The following is a 21,185-nucleotide window of genomic DNA, read 5'->3' as shown; positions in this document are numbered from 1 at the left end:
GCTCTTCACTTTTTACAAACAACATACGTACTGTATCCAAACCTGATGTGTGCTGTTTCAGGAATAGGTAGCAGATAGTGGGGCTGGTTGGTATTGATTGATTCTGAGGTGGCGGAGGGCTCTCTTGTTCCAAGGAAGCGTTGAATAAGGCTCATCATCTGTGAAGCCGAGTGGATCTGAGAAAAGGATGCAGCTGCCCCACTTCGGCCAGCTACGATCTCGCTGTTTTTATAGAGCACCTCGGAGTAATGTGGAATTAAGAAGGCTGGATCGCATTTAAACACTGGAAATTAAAACCCTCTTCATAGAGATTAAAAGTTTAGTGAGGAAAAATACTGTGAATAGTTATAGTGTGCTTCATCAGGGCTTGGTTGCCTTGTTTTTTATGTGATCTTCATTGTGCTGTGGTATGGCAGAGCTGTGTGGTGCAGACACATGCAGGAGATGCCTTAGGAGTGCCTCCCTGGGCGACTGGAGGCTTGGGCTTGCATAGATCATACCCACTTGAAGCGGTAGAGAACATAGGAAAGTTAGATCCTTCAGGAGAAAGGTCTGTCTTTTATTTATTTGTTGATTATTATATAATTATCTGCCTCTTTTTTTAAAAAAAAAGCTTTAGTTTGCAGTTTTAGTGCTGAATAGCCCAGTCTTAGAGTTCCTTTTTTTTTGGCTTAGTCATGGGTGAGATCAGGGTTTTTTTTTCAGGTCAGCCTGGCAAGTTTATCCCCTCTTAGTTTTTGTCAAAAAAATAATTTTCTAGGGTCTTTCAGTCTTAATTTATATAATTTAGAATTCTTTGTATAATAAATGTTTTTTTTCTTTTAAAGCTTGATTGGAGACACCTTTTTGTTCTGTTTTCCTTTATTCCTGAGCTTTACACTGGACATATTTAAATGAGAGCAGTCTTGACACTGTGCTCATGTGACACAACACCAAGCACAAAATGGAGGAGGCTCACACCCAGTAGGGAGTGGCACAGCATGGCCCTCATGCACAATGCCAGAAAAGAAGGTATAACCATGGGTGATGGTTGAGGAATTACAGAAGTACTATGGGTGGGTGGGGGGGGGCACTGCGTAGTTCTGTTTTGTGTATTTTTTAAGTAGTATCCAGATCTAAAATAGCTGAGCTCTGTGAGGTGCGTGGGAGGACTTTAGTTTTGACTGACTTCCCTGTCTTTTTACTATAATACACGGGTATAAAGGTACGTAAGAGTGCTGCAAAACCACAACCTACTTCATCAACGTCAAGTTACTGACCTCAGAGCCTGACAGTGAGCTTTTCTCCCTGGGTGGGTGCTGCACTCACCTCTGTAGGTAAAAAGACGTACATTCTTACATTGTGTAGTGGTGGGTTTTTATGATTGAACAGCTGTGCATCAATGCAGAAAATAAGGAAATCTAGGCTTCTGATACAGTTACTGTTTTGGTGGTGTTGATTTTTTTTCATTTTATAGTGTCTTTTGTTTTAAGATGTCAATTATTTTTAATACAGCCTTTAAACAACATACCTGGCATGTATGCATGCCCCGAATCCAGCTCTTGAGTGGGCTCCTCGTCTATCCAGTTTAGAACTGATTTCAACCCGAGTTCTTTAACTACTGGGTTCCCATGATTATTTACTGAACTGGTCCCCGCTGCTAACTTCCCCAGGGGTGATGGCTTAAGGTGGCCTACAAATCCTGCAGGATTGACCCATGTGTCCGAAGCCAATACCCCAAATTAAAACTGCACCAGTAGCCCTGTCTCAGTGTAGCGGCTGGCAAACTGCAGAAAGGAATAGCCAGAGCATCGGCTCCTTCAAAACCCCCTGTATTCTAAAGTTCAAGATTTTACAACCAAAGACTAAATGACTGTGTGTGGCGTAGCTGTCTCATTTCAGACGGTAGGACTAAGTTGTGAGCCGGGTTAATTGCCTGTATGGCGCGATGAACTTTGTGATTGACTAAATTAGTTATTCCTCCTAGCTCCAGTTTGCAGAGCTAGCATGACGCATGGTGATGTGTGCTGAACTCACATTTCAAATGCATTTAAAGGTAGCATTTTTCTTTGTTTTACCTGAGACTGTGGGTTACATGGTACCGAGTTGTATACACGTATATCCACTCACAGAGGTCCTCTTTCAAGGCATCGCATGAAACGGGGTGATTTTATTTTTTAGTCATTGTCAGTCATTACCAGTACCGTAGGGATACACGAGACCGCAAAACAGGAGTCAGTCTCGACTACGAACTGGACACAATTGGATACGTTATGTTTACTAATGTTTTACAGGAAAAGGACTATTTTTTGGTCTTCATTTCTTTTTAGACAGTCTAAGAAAGGGGTTTTGATCTTGTGAAACTCTGCTGTGCTGTCAGGTTGACGACGGGAGATCAGGGGTGCGGTATGGTAAATGGGCTGTATCTTCTAGCCTAGAAATTTCAGAAAACACATGGAGTTTACTGTCCTGCTGCAGCAGGCTAGGGTTTAAAATCTAGGATTGCATGATCCCTTTGAAGTTTAAAAAACATACTTACTCTTTTATTATGATTAGATGGTTGTGGAGACTGGTATGGACAAGTCAAAGCATCTGTTTTTCTTTCAGTACTCAGCAGGATATTCTCTCTCCTGCTGTCCTTTTTAAACAGTGAGTCTTTATGAGTCTGTCAGCATTTTGTACTTGTACTGCCCAGACTTTTTGAGAAATGACTGACGCCTGTCACTTTTAAATGTTAACAGATTTCATACGGATTTTTTAATGTTAAACGTTTGGATGCACTTACAATCTCGCAAACAAAGGTTGTGAAAATTTTCAAATGCTTAAGTTATCCTGAATTGGCCATGAGGTGCGCTTCATATATTTCACTGACCACCAAAATATCCTTCTGTAATCAGCTGCAGAGATTGACAGGGGTTCGAGCTGTGGTACTGGAGAGCTCCCACAGTCCAGCAAGTTATTGTAGGTCTGTCCTTAAATCACGTTTCTTAAAAGCATTAAACCACTTCCTACTGACTGGAGGTGGTGTTTATGTCCAGTTCCATAGTTATGAGGTCGTGAAACCGTTTTGGCCCTTGGCAACTCTCAAGGTGGTTAGTGCTGGTTAATGCTGGTTAGTGAACCGACTGAACAAATCATCTCTCTAGGGTTGATCAAAGGAGCAAAATCATCATTTTGCAAGTTTTTCACAAGCTGGTAACTTGAGGTATAACCTGCTGGTACTCTGGTATTAGTCTTTTCCATGCGTGAAAAATTAAAAGACCTTTATTATCCCAAAGTTGAGAAAGTCATTCGTTGACTAATTATAATTAATAATAATTCTAAACTGGTGCCCTGGTACTCTAACCCAGCTGTCCTCCTGGACCCATCCTAGGGATGAGGGCCATGCTGCTGCACAGTCTCCTCTGGCTAATGTTGGAGTGAAAGTGTTGGACACAAAACTCTGTGTAACTGCATTTTCACCTTTTTTTTTTGTTTGTAAATTTATTGTAAACTTTGGCCGTTCCCACTGTATCCAGGCTCTGAAAGCACGCTTTGGGGTCAGCAACATAGAGTGACAAGATATGCAACACAAAAAAAAATACATTTCTCTGGAAATGAGTTGTGTGCATTTTATATTTTAAAATCTATAGAATTTTAAAATTGCATTATTTTTAAAATATGATCCTTCTGTAGAAATAAAATCTGAACTCTCCAATTAGATCATTTTTTGTACAACTGTGCAAAAACAAAACTGCTGAACCCTGTGGAATAAAATATTACAGTAGTATATGTAAAAATGTACTGTATGTACATCCATATTCATATGTATGTCTATACATATGCTTGTGTGTGTATATATAGTGGGGGATGACTGATGGTTGTTATAATTTATTTTAAATGGTGATACAACACTATTGGCCTTAATAAAAACACCAGATTGAGGAAATATGCAACACTGCAGGTGATGCAGTGACTCTGGACTTTTCATATTCCGAGTAAAAATAAAAAATACCAAAAACAAGCCTTTTCTGATCTTTTTTTACTCTCCGTAAATTTTCTGTAATTGTGTTAATTTTAATTTTGCAGACACCATAGGATGTCCTAGGTGGAAGGCGTATAAAAATACAGGTTACAAAAATATTGCAGAAAGTATACTCCTTGCAGTATGAAAATAACATGTTCTTAAAATAAATTCTTTTATTGCTTTCTTTTACCAAGGAAGTCAATTGGGAGGTCATTTTTAAGAGCAGGAGAGTGATCTGCTCCCCCATTTCTACAGCAAGGGACTTACTGGAGCATTTCAATTGCAATATGTTGCTCAAAAGTAGACCACTACTCCATTCTGCTCCATAGATAATTAAGTGTAAGGATATTATTATCCTATAGGGCTTCTCTGTTTCAGTAAAAGTGCTGTTTCCCGTAAAACGCCACAGTGCACGTTTAGATATATTCTGTACAGTTAAAAAAGTAAACTAACAGTTCGGTGCAACGAAACTCAGCCAGGAATTTGGGTTTGAGGTCCCTGATATGGTTTGCCCTTACAGTTGTGCTGCAGTGTAGAGAGCAGTGTTCTCAACTGATCCTCTGGTGTCCATTTTCATCCCAGGTGTGCTTTTAATCGCCGGGTCTGAGCCCTTACCTCAGCTACCTCTCCTGAACTCACTCCTGGATTCCAGGCCCGTACAGCAGCAGCAGCTGCACTTTTGCCAAGAAAGTTAACAGGACAAGTGTACAGTCTCTCCTGGGTTTGATTAGTTGTTAACCCCCAAACCTTTCTTAACAGTTGTTAATAGGTTACCATTTAACAATGTCCGGATAGCTGTGACAGTGGCACTAGGACACTTTTGGAATAAGCATTGCTCGTACTCGAGTGGAGTCCAGTTGCTGGAACAGCCATGTGACTGGGACACAGACTACTACCAAACCGAAGCTGACTTCTGGCCTCACCCCACTGGATAACGACAGCAAACCATTTAACATGCAAAAGTCTAATCAGGGTAGAAGTTCAGTAGCACAGGATTGAATTCTCTCCCTGTACAGGAGTTTTCTTTTCCTTAAAAGAAGCTTTTCACCCATCTCCCAGGGTAACAGGAGACAGAGGGGAAAAAATGTAAAAGCTCTGTGAAGCAGGAGGGAGAGAGGAATGGCTTTCAGCAAGAGCCAAGCTGTTTGTCCCCCGGTGATGGGCCTGTTGCTCTGGGAAGCACTTTGCCCCGTCCCTGACAGGGGAGTAGTGTGGTACAAGTCCCGGGGGTTAAGCGAAGAAAGGTGGAGAAAGACTCGACAGGGTGGGTCTTGTGGGAATGGACTTGGGTCAGTAGCGTCGGCCGGCTTGCTGACCAGGGGACGCGGCAGTAACAGCCCCTCGCTCCCCAGACAGACCCCCGGCTGTAGGTACGACACTCACGATCCTCCTCCTGGAACAGGATCCCCCGAGGCCACACAGAGAAGTCACCCCACATACCCCCTGTGACGAGAGAGCCGGGGGGGGGGGGGGGGACACCAGTCAGATACTGTGCAGAGAGAACAATCTTCAGTGGTTGGTCATAATCTGTATCCAGTTAATTGATGTGATGCAGTTCGGTGTTAATTCTGCTCAATTATGAAGTCTATTTTAGCTCAAATCTTGCAAGCATAGTGCAGGATAACCATTACACCAAACTGGGCCCCTGTGCTTCTATTCAAAATACAATAATAAATTAGCATGACAGAGGCTGCAATAGAGAGTGGAAGAGAGGGTATCGGTTAGTGTTACCCTTTGCTTCCTAGGTGCTGGTGGGGTTGCCATAATGTGATGTAGTGATACAGTACAACACCCTGTATTGTCTTGTCTTACAATGCTGTACTGTGTGTTCTTGCTATGAAAGGGTTGCCAGGCTCCAGGCTGGCTCCCACTCACACAGTTGTGAACTCTTTATCACAGGGGGTCTTGTGCTCAAGCCCTGGAGGGTGTGGTGTCTATTTGCAAAGCTGGTCTGTTTAAATTACTGCAGGACTATACTTTGAATATGGCTCAAGTTTCAACTAGCTACCTTTTAATGAACTTAAGATTTTGCATAATCAACTATAAAAGACTAGAAAATCCTACATAGGTCTATGGGGGGGGGAGATAATTCCATATAAGGTTCCGTCTAATCCCCGTCTTTTTCAAATTTGTTAGAACCGTTTCCCAACATTACTCAGTTGGTACAAGCTTGGAAATGGTAGCTGAAGTCTGGATGTTCAACCTGATTTGAATTCTGAAGTAAGATATTTTGTACAAAGAAAAGGGTAGGATGCTGGGAATGGAATTGTTCATACTAAAATATTCACAGCAGAAACGCCTCAAGGAATTTTAGGGGCGGAACTGGTTTTAAAGCCAGCGCATTCTCAAAGTATCACCAGCCAGGGTGGCCGTGACAAAGCTAGGTTTTGAACCTGGAACCTCCTGGGAACATGTCCTAATGTTTAGCCTCCTACAGCCATCGCAAATGGGCAAAGCTATTTCAGGAATGCAAAACCGTGACTTTTCTAACCGCACCAAGGTTCAGCTGACCTTTCATGCGTTATCCTCTTTTTATTTTCCACAATGCCTTTTATAACCAACTTTCAGAGAAAAAAAGGGCAGCATTGGAGCGGGTTCTGGCTTGGAGCAAACCGTCCCGACCCACTGTTTCCAAAACACGAGTGTTGTTCGTGGGTCAGTTATCAGAGCAGCGCTCAAAGAGCACGCCGACTGACTGCCAGTGCAAAATAAAATCTTTGAACAGCCCCGTGAAAGCAGCGAGAGAGCCCGTTTTCAGCAGGTGCTTGATGTGGGGTTACAGACGTGGACGTGACCCTCTGTTTCCATGGCTACAGGCCTTTTCCGGCAGGGCAACCGGGGAAGACGAGTTGACAACGGTGACCCTCGCTGAGAGAGGGACGTGAGTCAGGAGTAAGAACAGTTGGATGCTGGTTAAAAAAGTCAGTTTTATGACTTTCGTCGGCACTCCTACTGTCTCTCCGCGCAGTTGTAACCGCGGCGCAGGCGATTTCGAATCCACACCTTGATGACCGGAAGTGTCCCTCAGGCTCAGAGCCAGCCGTGCGGCCAGATACAGCCCAGCCCTGACTGCACAGCTCATGGAGGTGTTTTCCGCACAACGGAGGCGCCAGACCGGCCTGTTCCCGGAGCACCGGGTATCTCTCTCCAGGTCTTCCCGCCCGCACGGCCCGGGACAAGCGCAACAAACGGGCTGGTCACTGGCCAGTCTGAAACCTGCTGACACACCTGCCCTGGTCCAGGAGCAGGGTCCAACAGCTCTGCTAGACCGTCTTTATTACCAATAGCGCCGGGGTATGAAAACTATGTCCAAAAAAAACCCCACATCATTCTGTCTTTTTAATAAAACAGCACCCACCCGCAAACAATTACTGCTTGACATAAAACAGAATGGATATAAACGCTTAACAGGTTTTTAAAGTACGGTAACACATTAAAGTATTTTTGTTATGGCTTTAATATCGTGGCATATCTTTTCTCGGGAAGGCAATCCTGTCCCTCGCTGGTTTCTGTAGATCAGCTACTGCCGTCTAAAGCAGCTTACCGCTTCCTCATTCACAACTGTTCAGTCACTCACTAATACAGCGAGGCGGGGATTCCGTGCTGACAGGTGCGTTTCTCTGCCCCGGCTATACTGTACCGTACTGTAGGTCGCTGAGAAAAACTGACAGCCTGAACTCGGACTAGCAGTAACAAAGGGCATGACGCAATCCACCCTTCACGTGTTCTTCCCCCCCCGCGTGACTGTGTCTCGGCTGCGGCCTCGCGCGTGACAGTCACCGGACAATGGAAATTCGACGTCACGGCAATTCCATTCCACCCCCCCCTTATTCTAGTAGGAGCGCAGCGGTGTTTGAAGATGGGTTTGTCCACAGCCCGCACCTTGTCGGAGCGCTTTGCCCAATGGGATATTTTGCGTGGAGGGACCAACCCCACCCACCCACACAAAACAGCAATGTTTTACTGCTATTCGGCATTCATCACTCACCCCCCCTCCACTTAGAGGAGGTAAGGCGAGGGCTGGGCCTCAGCAGGCTGGCTGATTGGAAAAGACGATCTCTCGAGTCAGTCCCTGATTGGTACTGTCAGCATACTTAAAAAGTGCTTTTCTGCATCTCGCCGGGTCGTGTCAGTTTCGCTGCGCTCTAAGACAATAATTTCTTCCTCTTGTGCCGCGAAGGTTAAAAGAAAGAGCCGTAAAAAAAAAAAGATAAAGACGGGAAAGAAACCTTAGGCAGCAAATTCATTCAGCGGCTTTGAGGAGCTCCAGCCCAGGAACGGAGAAGAGAGGCGTTTCGCAGCAGAAGCTGTGGCTTGAAATGACACGGGGGGATTCCTGAGCTTGCCGTGGGGCGACCTCGCCTGCGTCCGCAGCATGGATTTCATCCTGAGCGGAGCGGCGGCCTGCGGCGCCTGCCTCTTCACGAACCCGCTGGAGGTGGTGAAGACTCGGATGCAGCTGCAGGGAGAGCTCAAATCGCCGGGCTCCTACCAGGTCTACTACCGCAACGTCTTCCACGCCTTCTACACCATCGGCAAGGTGGACGGGCTGGCCGGGCTGCAGAAGGGCCTGGTGCCCGGGCTGTTCTACCAGTTCTTCATGAACGGGGTGCGCCTGGGATCCTACGCCCTGTTCGATTCGGCCGGCTACATCCACACGGACGGCCGGGTGAGCGCGGCCAAGAGCACGGCGGCCGGGGCCGTGGCCGGGGTGGTGGGGGCGGTGATGGGCAGCCCCATCTATCTGGTGAGTGCGCCCGCTGTGACGTCCGAGCCGTCGTGCGACACCGGGTCCTGCCCCCTCGCTGTGTCGCGGAGCCTCGTTACTATGCGCGGCCGTCCGTAATCGCTGCCTCCGTCCGTGCGTTTCAGGTGAAGACGCACCTTCAGAGCCAGTCCACCTCGTCGATTGCCGTGGGGCACCAGTACAGGCACCAGGTAAGGAGCCTGCTTCACTTAGGAGAGGGAAAACTTTTATCAGGCTGGCGCTTCTTGGAAAGATGTGCACAGATGCGTTAGGGAGCTGTACTGTTAAGGTGGAGTTTAAAATAATGTTGAGTGTTAAAGCCGAGATCTCTCGGGACACCTCAGGGTGAGATCAGGTCATTCAGCTACCAGTAACCAGCTGAACCGGACGGGTTACTCTGTAACCTTTCTGACAAGGGCCGCGGGTTCCTAAAACAAACAGCGGCGGCTCCCGAGGGGCGGACGCGTGTCTCATTCGCGCTGTCTCCCTGCCCAGGGGATGCTCCACGCCCTGGCGGTCATCCACAGGGAGCACGGCGTCACGGGGCTGTGGCGCGGCGCGGGCGCGGCGGTGCCCCGGGTCACGGTGGGGTCGGCTGCCCAGCTCTGCACGTTCTCGACGTCCAAGGAGTTCGTTGAAGACCTCCAGGTAAGAGGGGCAGCCGGGGCTCCCCGGGGCGCAGCGCCGCTCGGTCTTTCAGAGTCTGGGCTGCCGGCTGGACGCTGGTCTTCTGTCTCGCCAGGTGTTCCCAGCGGGCAGCTGGCTGGTCGCCCTCTCGGCGGGCATGAGCAGCAGCGTGGTGGTGGTCCTGGCGATGACGCCCTTCGATGTGGTCAGCACCCGCTTGTACAACCAACCTGTGGACGGCCAGGGCAGGGTAAGCCGGGCACGCAGTTGGCGCAGAGCACCAGCCTGATGCCGAGACGAGCTCCACGAGCGCTGCACTGAGCCAGTCACACCACAGTCCCCTACCCTTCTTCATGCTCTCTTGAACAGGTGCTGGAAAAGGCCAGAATATGCTCATCTCTGTAGATATTTTTATATAGATATATTGTAGGTATTTTTTTGTCATTCATTCCGGTGCCACCTTTACCCAGGGTGACACACATGCAGATAACAGGAGAACTGCATGATAGAAATTTGAAGTGACAAACATGTAGGACACTCCGCAGGATTCAGTTTAAACCCCAGCACCCTGGATTACAGCACAGCGGTTCAGTCCAGCTCCGACACACTGAGATCGCAGTACAGTGCCCCGTGGACCTCAAAAACACTTTAATCTTTCATCTTCAAATTCCTACCTCCGAATGCAGCAGATAATTCTGGAGTCTGTGACAGACTGTCTCTTCCTTTCCTCTAGGGGGTGCTGTACCGGGGCTTCATGGACTGCTTCTCCAAAACCCTGAGGAAGGAGGGCTTGATGGGGCTGTATAAAGGCATCGGGGCCTCGTATTTCCGGCTGGGCCCGCACACCATCCTCTCCCTGCTCTTCTGGAACGAGCTGCGCAAACTGCGCAGCCTGCACAGCTAGTGCAGCCAACGGGCGGGGAGCAGGAGAGGCAGGGCCTTAAGATGCTGTGGGAAGGGGGGGGGGTCAGTGGTAAGCTTCCCCCCCCCCCAAACCCACACCCCTAGCAAGCAGGCGGCCCCCGCTGAGAGAGGCTGCAAGGAGGAGTGAGGTTGTTGTGCTGAAGTTCCCCTGGCGCGTTCTGACGGGGGGAGATAAGCCACAGCTGCCTTTGTTTCTTCTGGACCGAGGATACAGCTCCGATACGCGGGACCCTGCGCAGGGACAAAGCTGCAAGAACCCAAACGCTTCGCCTTGAGCTCTTCACATCGGACAGCCCGTTTCTAGAAAGACAAAGATTTCCAAACTTTTGGGAAATAATTATGGCTGGTATCACCCATCGCCAACTGCTCCGATAAGGACACCGGATCAGAATTCTTCTCCTTTTCCTTCTGAAGTGGGACATGTATATATCTCACTTATCCAGCATCAAAGTATCACCACTTAAGCACACTGTGAGAGCTGCTGATGGGGTCTGTTAATTTAGCCTCAAACAAAAGTTACACTAAGATGCCATAAAGCTGACTTGCTTTAGCAGCCCCATTGACTTAACGCTACAGTACATAATAAAAGACAGGAACAACACCCACAAACACACCACGAACAGGATAAACCAGACCAATGTCTGCTGCATATCAAAGGACAGAACCTAGAGCAAGACAAGAATGTAATTACATATCAAAGACAAGCACTCCGATTGTGACACAAACTTTCTTCTGACTGTATATAAGAGCTGGGAAACCCTTGCAGGTTGTCTGTTCTGTGGGGCAGACCCAGCGCCTGTTGCTGTCATTCTTGATTTCAATAAAACAACTGAATCCACGCAAGACTGTGTCCTGCTCCTCTGAAGAAGGATTTCCCACAACACTTCTGTATGTACTGTACTCAGAAAAGTAACGTCGACTTTGGAGGAAAAAAGTTATTGTGCAGAGGGCAATTTTTTTAAGAGATTGCAAGCTGTGTGTAGTGCCGGCTGCGATTTTCGAATTGGGTGCCTCTAAAATGAAAAATCAGCTCAGGTCATCATCTGGCAATGAAATAATCGAGGACTTGGCTGGACACTGGGGTCAGCGCGGCCTGCCTGGATGAAATACATCGATCAGGTCTCCTCGCACTCATCTGCGTTCGAGACTTCAAAAGTTCAGTGGCTTCAGTCTGTAAGAGTGGGACATTCCCTTTGGCCCAGGACTGTATCAGCTTGCTCTTCATTACTGACTGCAGAGCAGATGTCTTTTTTTTGTAACAGGAATGACCAGAACTGTACATGTAAATGAGCTCTTATTAGCCCATTCTACAATTTTAACCAAACCCATTGATTTCAGTTTTATGCGTTTAACTATATATCCTAAGATTTTATTGCCTTATTTATTGCTGCCCCACATTGTCTTGAAGAATGTAAACGTACTCTCTGCTCTAATAACTGCCTCTCAATCCAGTCGCACATTTCTCCAAATGTCTGCTGTCTTTAATTTGAGGCTGTATCTTTCAGGATAACCTACTGGTAAACTACAAAAAACAACTGAAAATGTAACTGCACTATATCTGATGTTCTGTGTGTGTTTGTTTTATTTATTTTGCAAAGCACTCTGAGAGGTTTAATTCATCTGCCTGTGTGAACTAGGGGGAACTCCCCTCCTCGTCAGGGGTGTCCAGTCCTGGGAACCGTGGGTCAGTTCCAGGAGCAGGACTGGGCAAGGAGAAGCCCAGCCTGACGCAGACGGTTCTGCGGACGGTTCCTCTTCCTCCCCTGCATGCACAGGAGTGTGACTGCAAAGCAAGATGCGTCTCACACACACGTTTTTCTGGCTGCTTGTTTAAGAGTTACTAAAATAAGTTGCAAAGTTTCCTGTTCACCTTGTAACATTGGAGTGATCTTTTAAACAGGAAAAAGGGTAAGAGAAGTCAAACAACAAAAGTATACGAAAAGCTAGCTGCATAATTTCATTTCTCCCATTCCCCATTTTAAGACAGGGTCCACTCAGATGTCGGCTTCCTAGCAGACGGTTCCTCTTGCACCCCCTGCATGCACAGGAGCGTGAAGCCTGCAGGAGTGTGACTGCAGAGCAACAATCGTCAGCCTGTGTGAAATAGAAGGAGGTCCCCTGCTCCTCAGGGTCCGTCCAGGCCCTGCTCTCACAATGCCTGCAGTTTAGAATGAGCAGTGAGCCGAAAGCTGGATGGCCTGCTCTCTCTTACTTCAATTTCATTTCTCCAATTCCCCATTCTAAGACAGGGTCCACTCAGATGACCGTTTCGATTTCTGGAGTTAAACAAGGACACAAGGTCACGACAGAAACCAACTGGGAATTCATGTAGGAAACAACTCTCTGTGAAAAGCAGTGTGGTTGTCTGGAACAGTCTTTCCAGCACCCGGCTGATGTCCAACCCTGGGGCACTTTTAAAGATCTGGCTGGACAAAGCTTTAGATGCATTTGGCTATCAAAACTACCAACCAAGCAAGATGGCACCAAACAACCTCCTCTTGCTTTTATCCTGTCTTCCGATCTCTGGCGCTCTAAAACGTTCACGAACACGGTCCTCTGTATGTCTTCTGGTGTTCCTGTAACTTCTACGTATTTCCAACACACAGGCCCTCCCACCTTCTGCAGGGGCAGACAGCTGGACACCGGAGGCGCCGTAGAAGCCCGGCTCAGGATGCAAAGCTAGCATGTCCTGCAATGACACGTGGGATTTGTACTTCCAAAGGGCCTGCAAGCCAGGTTACAGAATGTGGGAAAAATTGCAAGGCCTATGGGGACAGCTAATACTTTCTTAACACAATGACGCCTCGGTCAATTCAGCTTGAAGCTGTGCATTCAGGTGGTAACTTTGTACATACAATAGATCTGTACACTCCATTTACAAGCACAATTCTCTAAGACAGGGGTGCCCCATCCCCAAACCTTCTGGTTTTCATTGCAGCTGAACTCTTTACTTAAATGCATCCTTAACTGAACCAGGAAGTTCCTTGGTTACAACCCTAGCAAGTTTTGTTTTCCTTCCTACTCAAAGGTTAAAGATTTGAAATGACTTACGAAACAATAACTAAAAGGTGACCTTCTATGGGTTTAGGTATTGAAAACAGAAAGTTCAAATTAAACCCTATTACTAGGTCTGTTAAAGGTTCAATTATTTAAGTAAGCTCTCAGATGGGAAAATAAACAACAGGTGTATTGGTGCCCAGGTTTGGAACTGAGGCTGCAGGGGATCGTCTCTGAGGTCAGTTGAACTAGGTGTCTGGATAAGGTAAAGAATCTTATTCAAGGCTTTAGTCATGACCAAACAGTACCTGTAAAACCTTGAGGGCTGGAACTTGGACCAGCTGTGGTTGGGAACCGCTCAAGGTAAAGGAATCGCTTCAGTTAATATGCAACATCGCAGCGTGGGACATTTGTGGCCACAGGGCACAGCACTGAGCAGAGCTCTGGACTTCCGTGCGCTCATTTCCCGGTTGAGGTGCTGGTGCTGTACTCTTGAGAAAGGCACTCTGCTCGGACTGCTCTAGCCCAACACCACACTATACTGTATAAAGGGATATTCCACCTCTTGTGTAAACAGGACTTTGCTCTCGTTTTGCCTCTGAGGCTAACAAAGGTTAATTAAATTGTGAGCATCACTAAACACAGCAGTAAGGTGTTTAGTGGCGCCTTTCTGATTACTGTTGCCCTTACTGCCAGCTCTTTAGACAATTTTACCATTTTAGAATTTTTGCTCTGTGCATTTCAATTGTATCCTGTATCACTATGGCATAAGATATTTTATTGAACAGGGCAGGAAAGCACAGTAACTGGAGAAGGGCTTTAAAGGAACAAGGAGACTGTGTGTTTGTGTTGGCAACTCTGGCTAAGATGGATGAGGCCAGCGAGGTCACACAGCAGTGACACATTAAGGGAGGTGCAGTTAGGTTTTCAAGGAAGAAAGAAGACAGCGTGTGCTCTTGGCAAGGGTGTGCAATGTCAACAGAGCAAAAGAGGAACAGAGGACTGCTGACCTACAGAGGTTAAACAACAGGAGTCAGCTCAAAGAAAAACATTGATAATGCAAGAAAGCACCTTCCTAACCCCAAACTTCTGATTTTTATTTCAATTATGAGCTCTTACACACATAGGGTTAATTCATCAGTTTAAGTCAACATGGTGTTGGAACAGGCACAGGATGAGACGCCAAACAGAATGTCTTCATTCCTCTGAAGCAGTATGAGTCAATCAATAACAAAACAGACTGGGACCAAAACACACACTTACATCTGGGAAGAAAACAAATTATCTTCCCCATATCACGCATCTAACAGCACTCGGTTTAAAGCAAACAGTTACAAGCCAGTGCCAGTAACTCCCCAGATAGCAATCTTGCTGATAGCAGGAGTTCTGCGGAGGAACAGGCGTGTTCTTTTCTCAGCTGACCTCAAATGAAGCAAACAGCCTCCCCACACACACCTCTCTCAAAGATGGACTTGATCACCGCCTATCTGCAAAGTTAAGAGTGACTGCAAAGTCACACTTCAGCCTATCCTGCTGATCCAGTCAAGTCAAGACTTGCTCACCTCCTTCATTCATCGTCGTTCATCAAGGTAGAGAAGGGCACCGCAGGCGCCTGATTCTATTGATGCCTCCATTTCACTGTATATTTATTCACGCTGAAGCTCAAGTGCTTGTCACGTTTTGTTTCATTACTCTTCCGGTATTAGCTTTGGTCTTGAGAAGGTGAGAATTCTGTCATGTCAAGGCTCACTGTATTCGGTCTCCAGTTAAATGAAAGGGTATGCATCTTCTGAGGTTTCGACAGAAAAGTAGGTAAAACCTGTTTTTCCTTTCAAAGCCCAAGAGAACAGCAGCACCAGAAAATGTCTCGCTGAGCCCCTGCTGCCGTTTTGATGCCATGAACAAGATGCACCAGTTCCAGTCACTCGGTACCCCAGGCGTGACCCAGGCAGACGGGGCAGAGCTGCTGCAGAGCTGCTGGGATGAAGCAGCAGTGCCTCTTAGGAGTTTTGTGCGCACTGCTGTGTGGCATGCTCAGGCAGGAGACGGGTGGAGATGCGTGGAGATGGGGGCTGGCGGGGGGAGGCGATGTCAGATTCAGGAGGGGGGGGGGGGGCTCCTAGCCAAACACCGCTGGGTCCAGGAGCCGGAGCGTGTGGAGTACCAGCCGGAAGTCCTCCAGGGTCCAGGGAGCCGTGGCCATTTCTGAGGCCCCTCCCGTGCTGCTGCTGAGCGGGCTGCCGGCGACACAGAGAAAGAGAGAGGCACTGCAGCATCCTTTTCCCAGATCCGCAACACACACTGACCGATTCCCTGGAATCTTTCCAACACATAGTTAAGGTTTAGATCTGCCCGTCAATGGGTAACTGGTTGGGTGACTGAGCACACAAACAAGCTAGACGGATCCTCCTTCATTTGGATCATCTAACAGGTTCTGCTGAGCTACAGGGCGGAGCGGTGGCACTATGGCTAAAGTTCTGCGCCTGTGGCAGGAAGGTTGCGGGTTCAAATCCCACGGCCGGCAGAGGAATCCTACTCCGTTGGGCCCCTGAGCAAGGCCCTTAACCCCAGCTGCTCCAGGGACGCTGTACAATGGCAGACCCTGCGCTCTGATCCCCAAGCTTCTCTCTCCCCGTCTGTGTGCCTGTGTGTCTCATGGAGAGGAAGCTCCATGAGACACACAGGTGAAAAGACAAATTCCTAATGCAAGAAATTGTATATGGCCAATAAAGTGATCTTATCTCTACAAATGACTCTGGATTTCAAGCCAGTCCATCTACCACGTTCTTAACTGAATCAACTAGTGACTCAGTTTGACTGAGGCCTTGAGTGTCTGACTGACGACCGCAGCTATGCCTGCCAGGGCTCTACAGGACCAGGAAACATCACTCCACAGCACACAAGCAGCAGAGAAGAGACGGTGTCCTTACCTGATGGAGACAGGGTCATTGAAGGTGACCATGATGTCTGTGGAGTGCTGAGGCAGCCGGAACAGTCCCAGGTATATATTCACTGTGTTCTTTGCCTGTTGAGAGAGAGAAAAATTATCATCTGGACATAATGGGCAGATGAAATCAAAACCATGCAGCTGAAAATCCAAGAACATTGTCAAAGATGAGACTTGTATGATCATTAATTATAATAAACCTTACAGTTAAACAGCGCTTTTCTGGACACTCCACTCAAAGCACTTTACAGGTAACGGGGACTCCTGTCCACCCCCACCAGTGTGCAGCCCCACCTGGGTGATGGCAGGTTGAGCTCTATAGCCCTCAAGATGACTTGAACTGATTGTGCCCGAAATTCCCCTAGACAGCAGCGGACGACCGGCAGGGTGCCACAGGGGTGAGGTTTAGAATCAGAGAGAAAGGGCTGTCTTGGCTTTCTCACAAACACAGCTGAGGTCTACAACTTGCAGGGCTGGCGGTCGGTGTAACTTACAGTAACAGTCGTTGCCCCTGTAAGCCACTGTTAATCCCATTCATATTAAATATAAGCATTCCAATACAGAGCTTTCCATTCCAGAGAGCCTCAAAAGTACTCGGATACAGGAGATTTACTTCGTCCACCACTGCAGTGCAGCACCACTGGGTGCAATACCTTGGTCTTATCCAGTTTTCATAAAGCAACAGTCCAGGTCGACACCCCACCCTCCTTCACCCACTGTCGGGCCAATTTCGGCTTGCACTCGCCCTCCTCCCCCTAACAACCTAGAGCACGCAGGGTACTGCCAGGATCTTTATTTGGTGTTAGGGAAAAAAACTTGGGAGGCTTCTGAGCTCCAGTTCAGTCTTTTTTTAATATCAAGTTACTTTTGCATCTGGAACGGTTGGGCTGTACGGTACAAACAAGAGCACCAGCTACATAAATGGGAGAAACGACTGTTAATATTCAAAAAAAGTGTGGGAATTGCTCCTGGACTGGGCACCTGGTGCCCTTGTCGTGTGCCTCCGGGGCTGCGAGCGGACACGGAGGAGAACAGCTGACCAGGGCAGGACTCTGGGGAGCCGCTGACCTCTTCGTTGAACTTGGACACCAGCTGGGTGCCAGCCAGGAGCCAGGCTGAGCTGCAGTCCGGGAGGGAGAGCTGCGCCTTGGCCAGGGGCTCCAAGCTGCGCACCTCCGACACGCCAGGGCCCCCCGCCTCGTTACTGCGGGCCACGTCCTCGAAGTGATACCTGGGGGGAGAGGAGGCACACACACACGACTCAGGGGCTCTGCCGAGCTGAGTAAGCCATGGTCGCACCACACCCCAGGAGAAACATGCAAACAGAATTCATCGCTGTGCTTTTGCAATCCTTCACAAACTTAAGAATGCCAGTAACAGGCAGTTACGAGAAAGGCACCCTTGTTTTCTATCTCCTTCTGCCTTCTTAATAGCCCTCATGGAATAATGGAGCTACAGTGTTTTGTTTTGAAACAATAATGGAACACTGAAACAATTTCAGTTTACATCATTGTGCATATTTTTGTTCTTTTCTTTTTTCGCTTGCATATTCCTTATTGTTCACACGTTCATTTTTGTTTGTTCTGTTCTTTTTTTGTTTGCGTTTCAGAGTCCCCCTACACCAGACCAGAAAGCCACAAGAGGCTCAGAAACATTCATGTTGTGAACCTGGTACAGGGCATGCAGCCTTAAAGCCCGTAAGAACCTGCCAAATTCCCAAATCAGGATGCAAAACAGAAGAGGTAGCAGGGGTAACCAAGCCTGATCTTCCAATGAGCCCAGGGGTCCTGGGTTGAAGTACAGGAAACTCAGTTTGAGGCCATGTTTCAGCCACAGGGACACCTACCTCAGATTGCTGAAGTAGCCTGCAATCAGTGATTGTTTAACTCTGACCCTAGCTTTGCTGCTTAGTTTCCTGAATTCCTGCTGGTTTTCTTCTTGGATTCTTGACTCTTGCCTGCTCTGACTTTGGACTCTCCCTTGTGCTTCTCTACTGTATTTTCTCAATAATTGACTTTGCTAACTCACCTCTGCTTCGAAACCCACCTGTCTGGACTAGGACGCTGGACTGTGTTTGGCTGCACCACGCTTATTTTAAGTGCTCATCATCCCACTCCCTGCTACCCACACTTTCCTGTGTTGTCTCTTTGTTCCACACTTAGGGTCACCTCACGACTCTCAGACTGGTTTATTCCACCTTAAGCAGCTGGTATGACGAATGCACAACAAAAAATTAACACTGAAAACCAGGATCAACAGCCACACCTTAGACTAGGAATTTATTAAATATTCCCTTAACACTGTCCAGGACAGCAATGACAGATCACTGTACATTATTATAAACGGGGCGAACGAGTGAAATGTATTTTATTACATAATTTCCTGTGTACTTGTTTTTTCCTAGACACACAATGGGAAACCTGCTTTTTGGAAGGCCAGTGAAGAGATAGGACAGTACCTGGCAGCTTCACTGTCTGGCACATGGCTCTGGTACTCCAGCAGTTCCACAATGAGGCTCTGGTCACTGTGCTGATGAGCAAACACCTCCTGATTGTCCGGGATCTCCCTCAGCTCACTGTCAACAGTGCAAAATCACACATTACACATTCCGGCACAGACACTATTGGTAGATGCTAATGGAGCCAAAGAGGACTCACAGCTGTTTCTTGAAGGATTCCATGGAATCTGCTTTTATAACATTTCTCGTTAGCTTGTTGCAGTCACCCACCATTCTTAGTGCACAGAATACCCATTCCTGTTCTCAGACATAAACGCACATACTCTTAATTTCCACTTTCCCAAAGTCCGTGCTTTAAAAGAAACCATGAAGTAGCCCGTACTCAATATTATTATAGACAAATGTGAAAGCTTGCAAGTTGTTCAGATGAGACAGTGGGGTCATGAGGACTTTGCACTGGCAGGTCCACTGCTAGATACAGACTATGTTGCTTTCAGGCTCTCTAGTATTTAGGGCTCACCTGATGTCACAGATGCTGTGAGGCAGGACAGCCGATAGTGCACCCCCAAACAGAGGGTGTGAATCACTGCCATTTCTCTGCATCTTGGCACTGAACTGTCTCTGCGGCGCCACCTGGAAAACACAGCACAGTGAGACAGCACACAGTAACGATCAGGGAGAATGATCACAGAGGCAGCACACAGCAACACAATGTGAATCAGGGAGACGGCACACAGCAGCACAGTGAGGATCGGGGAGACAGCACACAGCAGCACAGTGAGGATCGGGGAGACAGCACACAGCAGCACAGTGAGGATCAGGGAGACAGGAGACAGCAGCACCGTGAAGGTCAGGGAGACGGCACACAACAGCACAGTGAGGATCAGGGAGACGGCACACAGCAGCACCCTGAGGATCAGGGAGACGGCACACAGCAGCACCCTGAGGATCAGGGAGACGGCACACAGCAGCACCCTGAGGATCAGGGAGACGGCACACAGCAGCACCCTGAGGGTCAGGGAGACGGCACACAGCAGCACAGTGAGGGTCAGGGAGACGGCACACAGCAGCACAGTGAGGGTCAGGGAGACGGCATCTTTACAGAAGACAGGGGATCTCAAAAGAAAGTCACAAAGTGACAATGTGGATCTTTTTTTAATTTTATATGTTCGTATTATAATAAACTCCCCAAGCAAATGACGCGTATTCATTTCGAATGGGAATACATAATTAGATAGGACATCGGTAATAGGTCGCTTAAGGAACAACTACACCACCTACAGTATAAGCAAGTACCACATCAACGAGACGATTCTTTCACATCATCGGTCGGAGACGGTTCAGTGTGATTCTTGGAATTATAATATTGGCTCTTACGTCATGAGTATTAACGTGATAAAAAAAAGACCAACAAATGAATATTCGGGCAGACGTTATTTAACATTATACGGTTTCCCAACACTGAATTTCTGTTACTCGACGAGGAACGTAGGCCTTTCCAAGCCTCGGGCTGAAGTTCCCCCACGCCGCGGGACAAAGTGACGCGGCTGCCCCCGTTGCTAAGACCGGTGGGCGGGAGGGTTCCGTTGCTCCTTTTCACCTACACAGGTTTTAGCTACAATACACAACGCTGTAAATACGCGGCGTTAAGAGTCAGGAAAACGCGTTTTGCTAACACGAGCAGGGATGCCCGAAACAACACTCTTACACGTGGGTTTGTTTATGTGGCTCCATATTATATATTACCAATTAGGACAGACCAGCTCCAGATTAACAACCGAACGGAGAGAGAGAAAAATTAGACGCGGCATACCCTTCGCCTTCCTTACCTGCTGTTTTGTGGGGGGAGAGGAGATAGGTGACAGGCGATTTACAGAAGTAGCTCAGGACAGCAGAAACCCGGTTTTCCATCGATGACACAAGGAAAAGTAAGAGAAACAACGCGCAGTGCTCCCTCTGCCGGGGCCGTGATGTGTTACAGCTCCGATCTGACCGCCTAATATCCTCCACCCTCTGCTGCTACTGTATATCATACGGTTACACCAAAGAGTTCAATTCTCAGTCCCGTTATCTTTCAAATCTGGAAACCGTTGCCATTTACAGTTCCTCATCGTTTTCCAGGAATGTGCAAACGGGAATAACAGACCATTTCCCCCGTTTTCCTCTTCTGTTCCTTTCATGTGCTCCGTTTGGTAATGCAATTTAATATCCAAAAGAGAGTAGGCATGACTGTTAATAATGTGGACATTATTAAATCTCTGGTTGTGGACAATACTACTCCGCTGGCTTTCTGCCTGGCTTTCATTTTAAGTACTACCTTAATTGAACTAATTGGCTAAGAAGTAAAGTTAACACACAGTTAAATTAACACTGACCAGCAGCTATTTAGAAGTACCCCTATGGTAATGCAGGGTACCAGACTTCAAGAGTAAAACTGACTCACCCAAACGATGTGCCTAATTAGCGTTATTCAGTTAATCCCTATTTCATGTGCTCTCAA

General features: G+C 47.5%; 2 protein-coding genes across 3 annotated transcripts; one reads left to right on the top strand and one right to left on the bottom strand.

The window, feature by feature from the left end:
* Positions 1-3,426: 3,426 nt before the first annotated feature.
* Positions 3,427-11,842, top strand: slc25a35 (solute carrier family 25 member 35). 2 transcript variants are annotated; one of them, XM_088910209.1, is made up of 5 exons: positions 3,427-8,732; positions 8,858-8,923; positions 9,228-9,380; positions 9,475-9,609; positions 10,093-11,842. In XM_088910209.1, the coding sequence occupies exons 1-5, from the start codon at positions 8,361-8,363 to the stop codon at positions 10,261-10,263; spliced, it is 897 nt and encodes a 298-aa protein (XP_088766335.1). In that variant the 5' UTR covers positions 3,427-8,360; the 3' UTR covers positions 10,264-11,842. The 2 variants fall into 2 exon arrangements, with proteins under 2 accessions (XP_088766335.1, XP_088766336.1); XM_088910210.1 differs by having other exon boundaries at positions 3,437-8,654.
* A 2,510-nt stretch (positions 11,843-14,352) lies between these two features.
* On the bottom strand, positions 14,353-20,630 carry rangrf (RAN guanine nucleotide release factor). The gene is made up of 6 exons (XM_088912093.1): positions 20,515-20,630; positions 19,206-19,318; positions 18,686-18,802; positions 17,296-17,458; positions 16,211-16,305; positions 14,353-15,517 (listed from the first exon to the last, which is right to left on the bottom strand). Exons 2-6 carry the CDS (start codon positions 19,286-19,288, stop codon positions 15,400-15,402), a joined length of 576 nt encoding a protein of 191 aa, XP_088768219.1. The 5' UTR covers positions 19,289-19,318; positions 20,515-20,630; the 3' UTR covers positions 14,353-15,399.
* Positions 20,631-21,185: the final 555 nt, after the last annotated feature.

Source organism: Atractosteus spatula, chromosome 3, assembly GCF_055471065.1.
Source record: "Atractosteus spatula isolate fAtrSpa1 chromosome 3, fAtrSpa1.hap1, whole genome shotgun sequence".
In the NCBI taxonomy this organism is placed as follows: domain Eukaryota; kingdom Metazoa; phylum Chordata; class Actinopteri; order Semionotiformes; family Lepisosteidae; genus Atractosteus; species Atractosteus spatula.
The sequence above is the reverse complement of the archived record's forward strand: the minus strand, read 5'-3'. Positions and strand labels throughout refer to the sequence as shown.

Excerpts from the sequence above, each read along its gene's own strand:
- slc25a35 (XM_088910209.1), top strand. The coding sequence starts at position 8,361 with ATGGATTTCATCCTGAGCGGAGCGGCGGCCTGCGGCGCCTGCCTCTTC. Across the intron at positions 8,924-9,227 it reads GGCACCAGTACAGGCACCAG|GGGATGCTCCACGCCCTGGC; the intron begins GTAAGGAGCCTG and ends CTCCCTGCCCAG. Across the intron at positions 9,610-10,092 it reads CTGTGGACGGCCAGGGCAGG|GGGGTGCTGTACCGGGGCTT; the intron begins GTAAGCCGGGCA and ends CCTTTCCTCTAG.
- rangrf (XM_088912093.1), bottom strand. The coding sequence starts at position 19,288 with ATGCAGAGAAATGGCAGTGATTCACACCCTCTGTTTGGGGGTGCACTA. Across the intron at positions 18,803-19,205 it reads CACAGCATCTGTGACATCAG|TGAGCTGAGGGAGATCCCGG; the intron begins GTGAGCCCTAAA and ends CACTGTTGACAG. Across the intron at positions 15,518-16,210 it reads AATGACCCTGTCTCCATCAG|CCCGCTCAGCAGCAGCACGG; the intron begins GTAAGGACACCG and ends TGTCGCCGGCAG.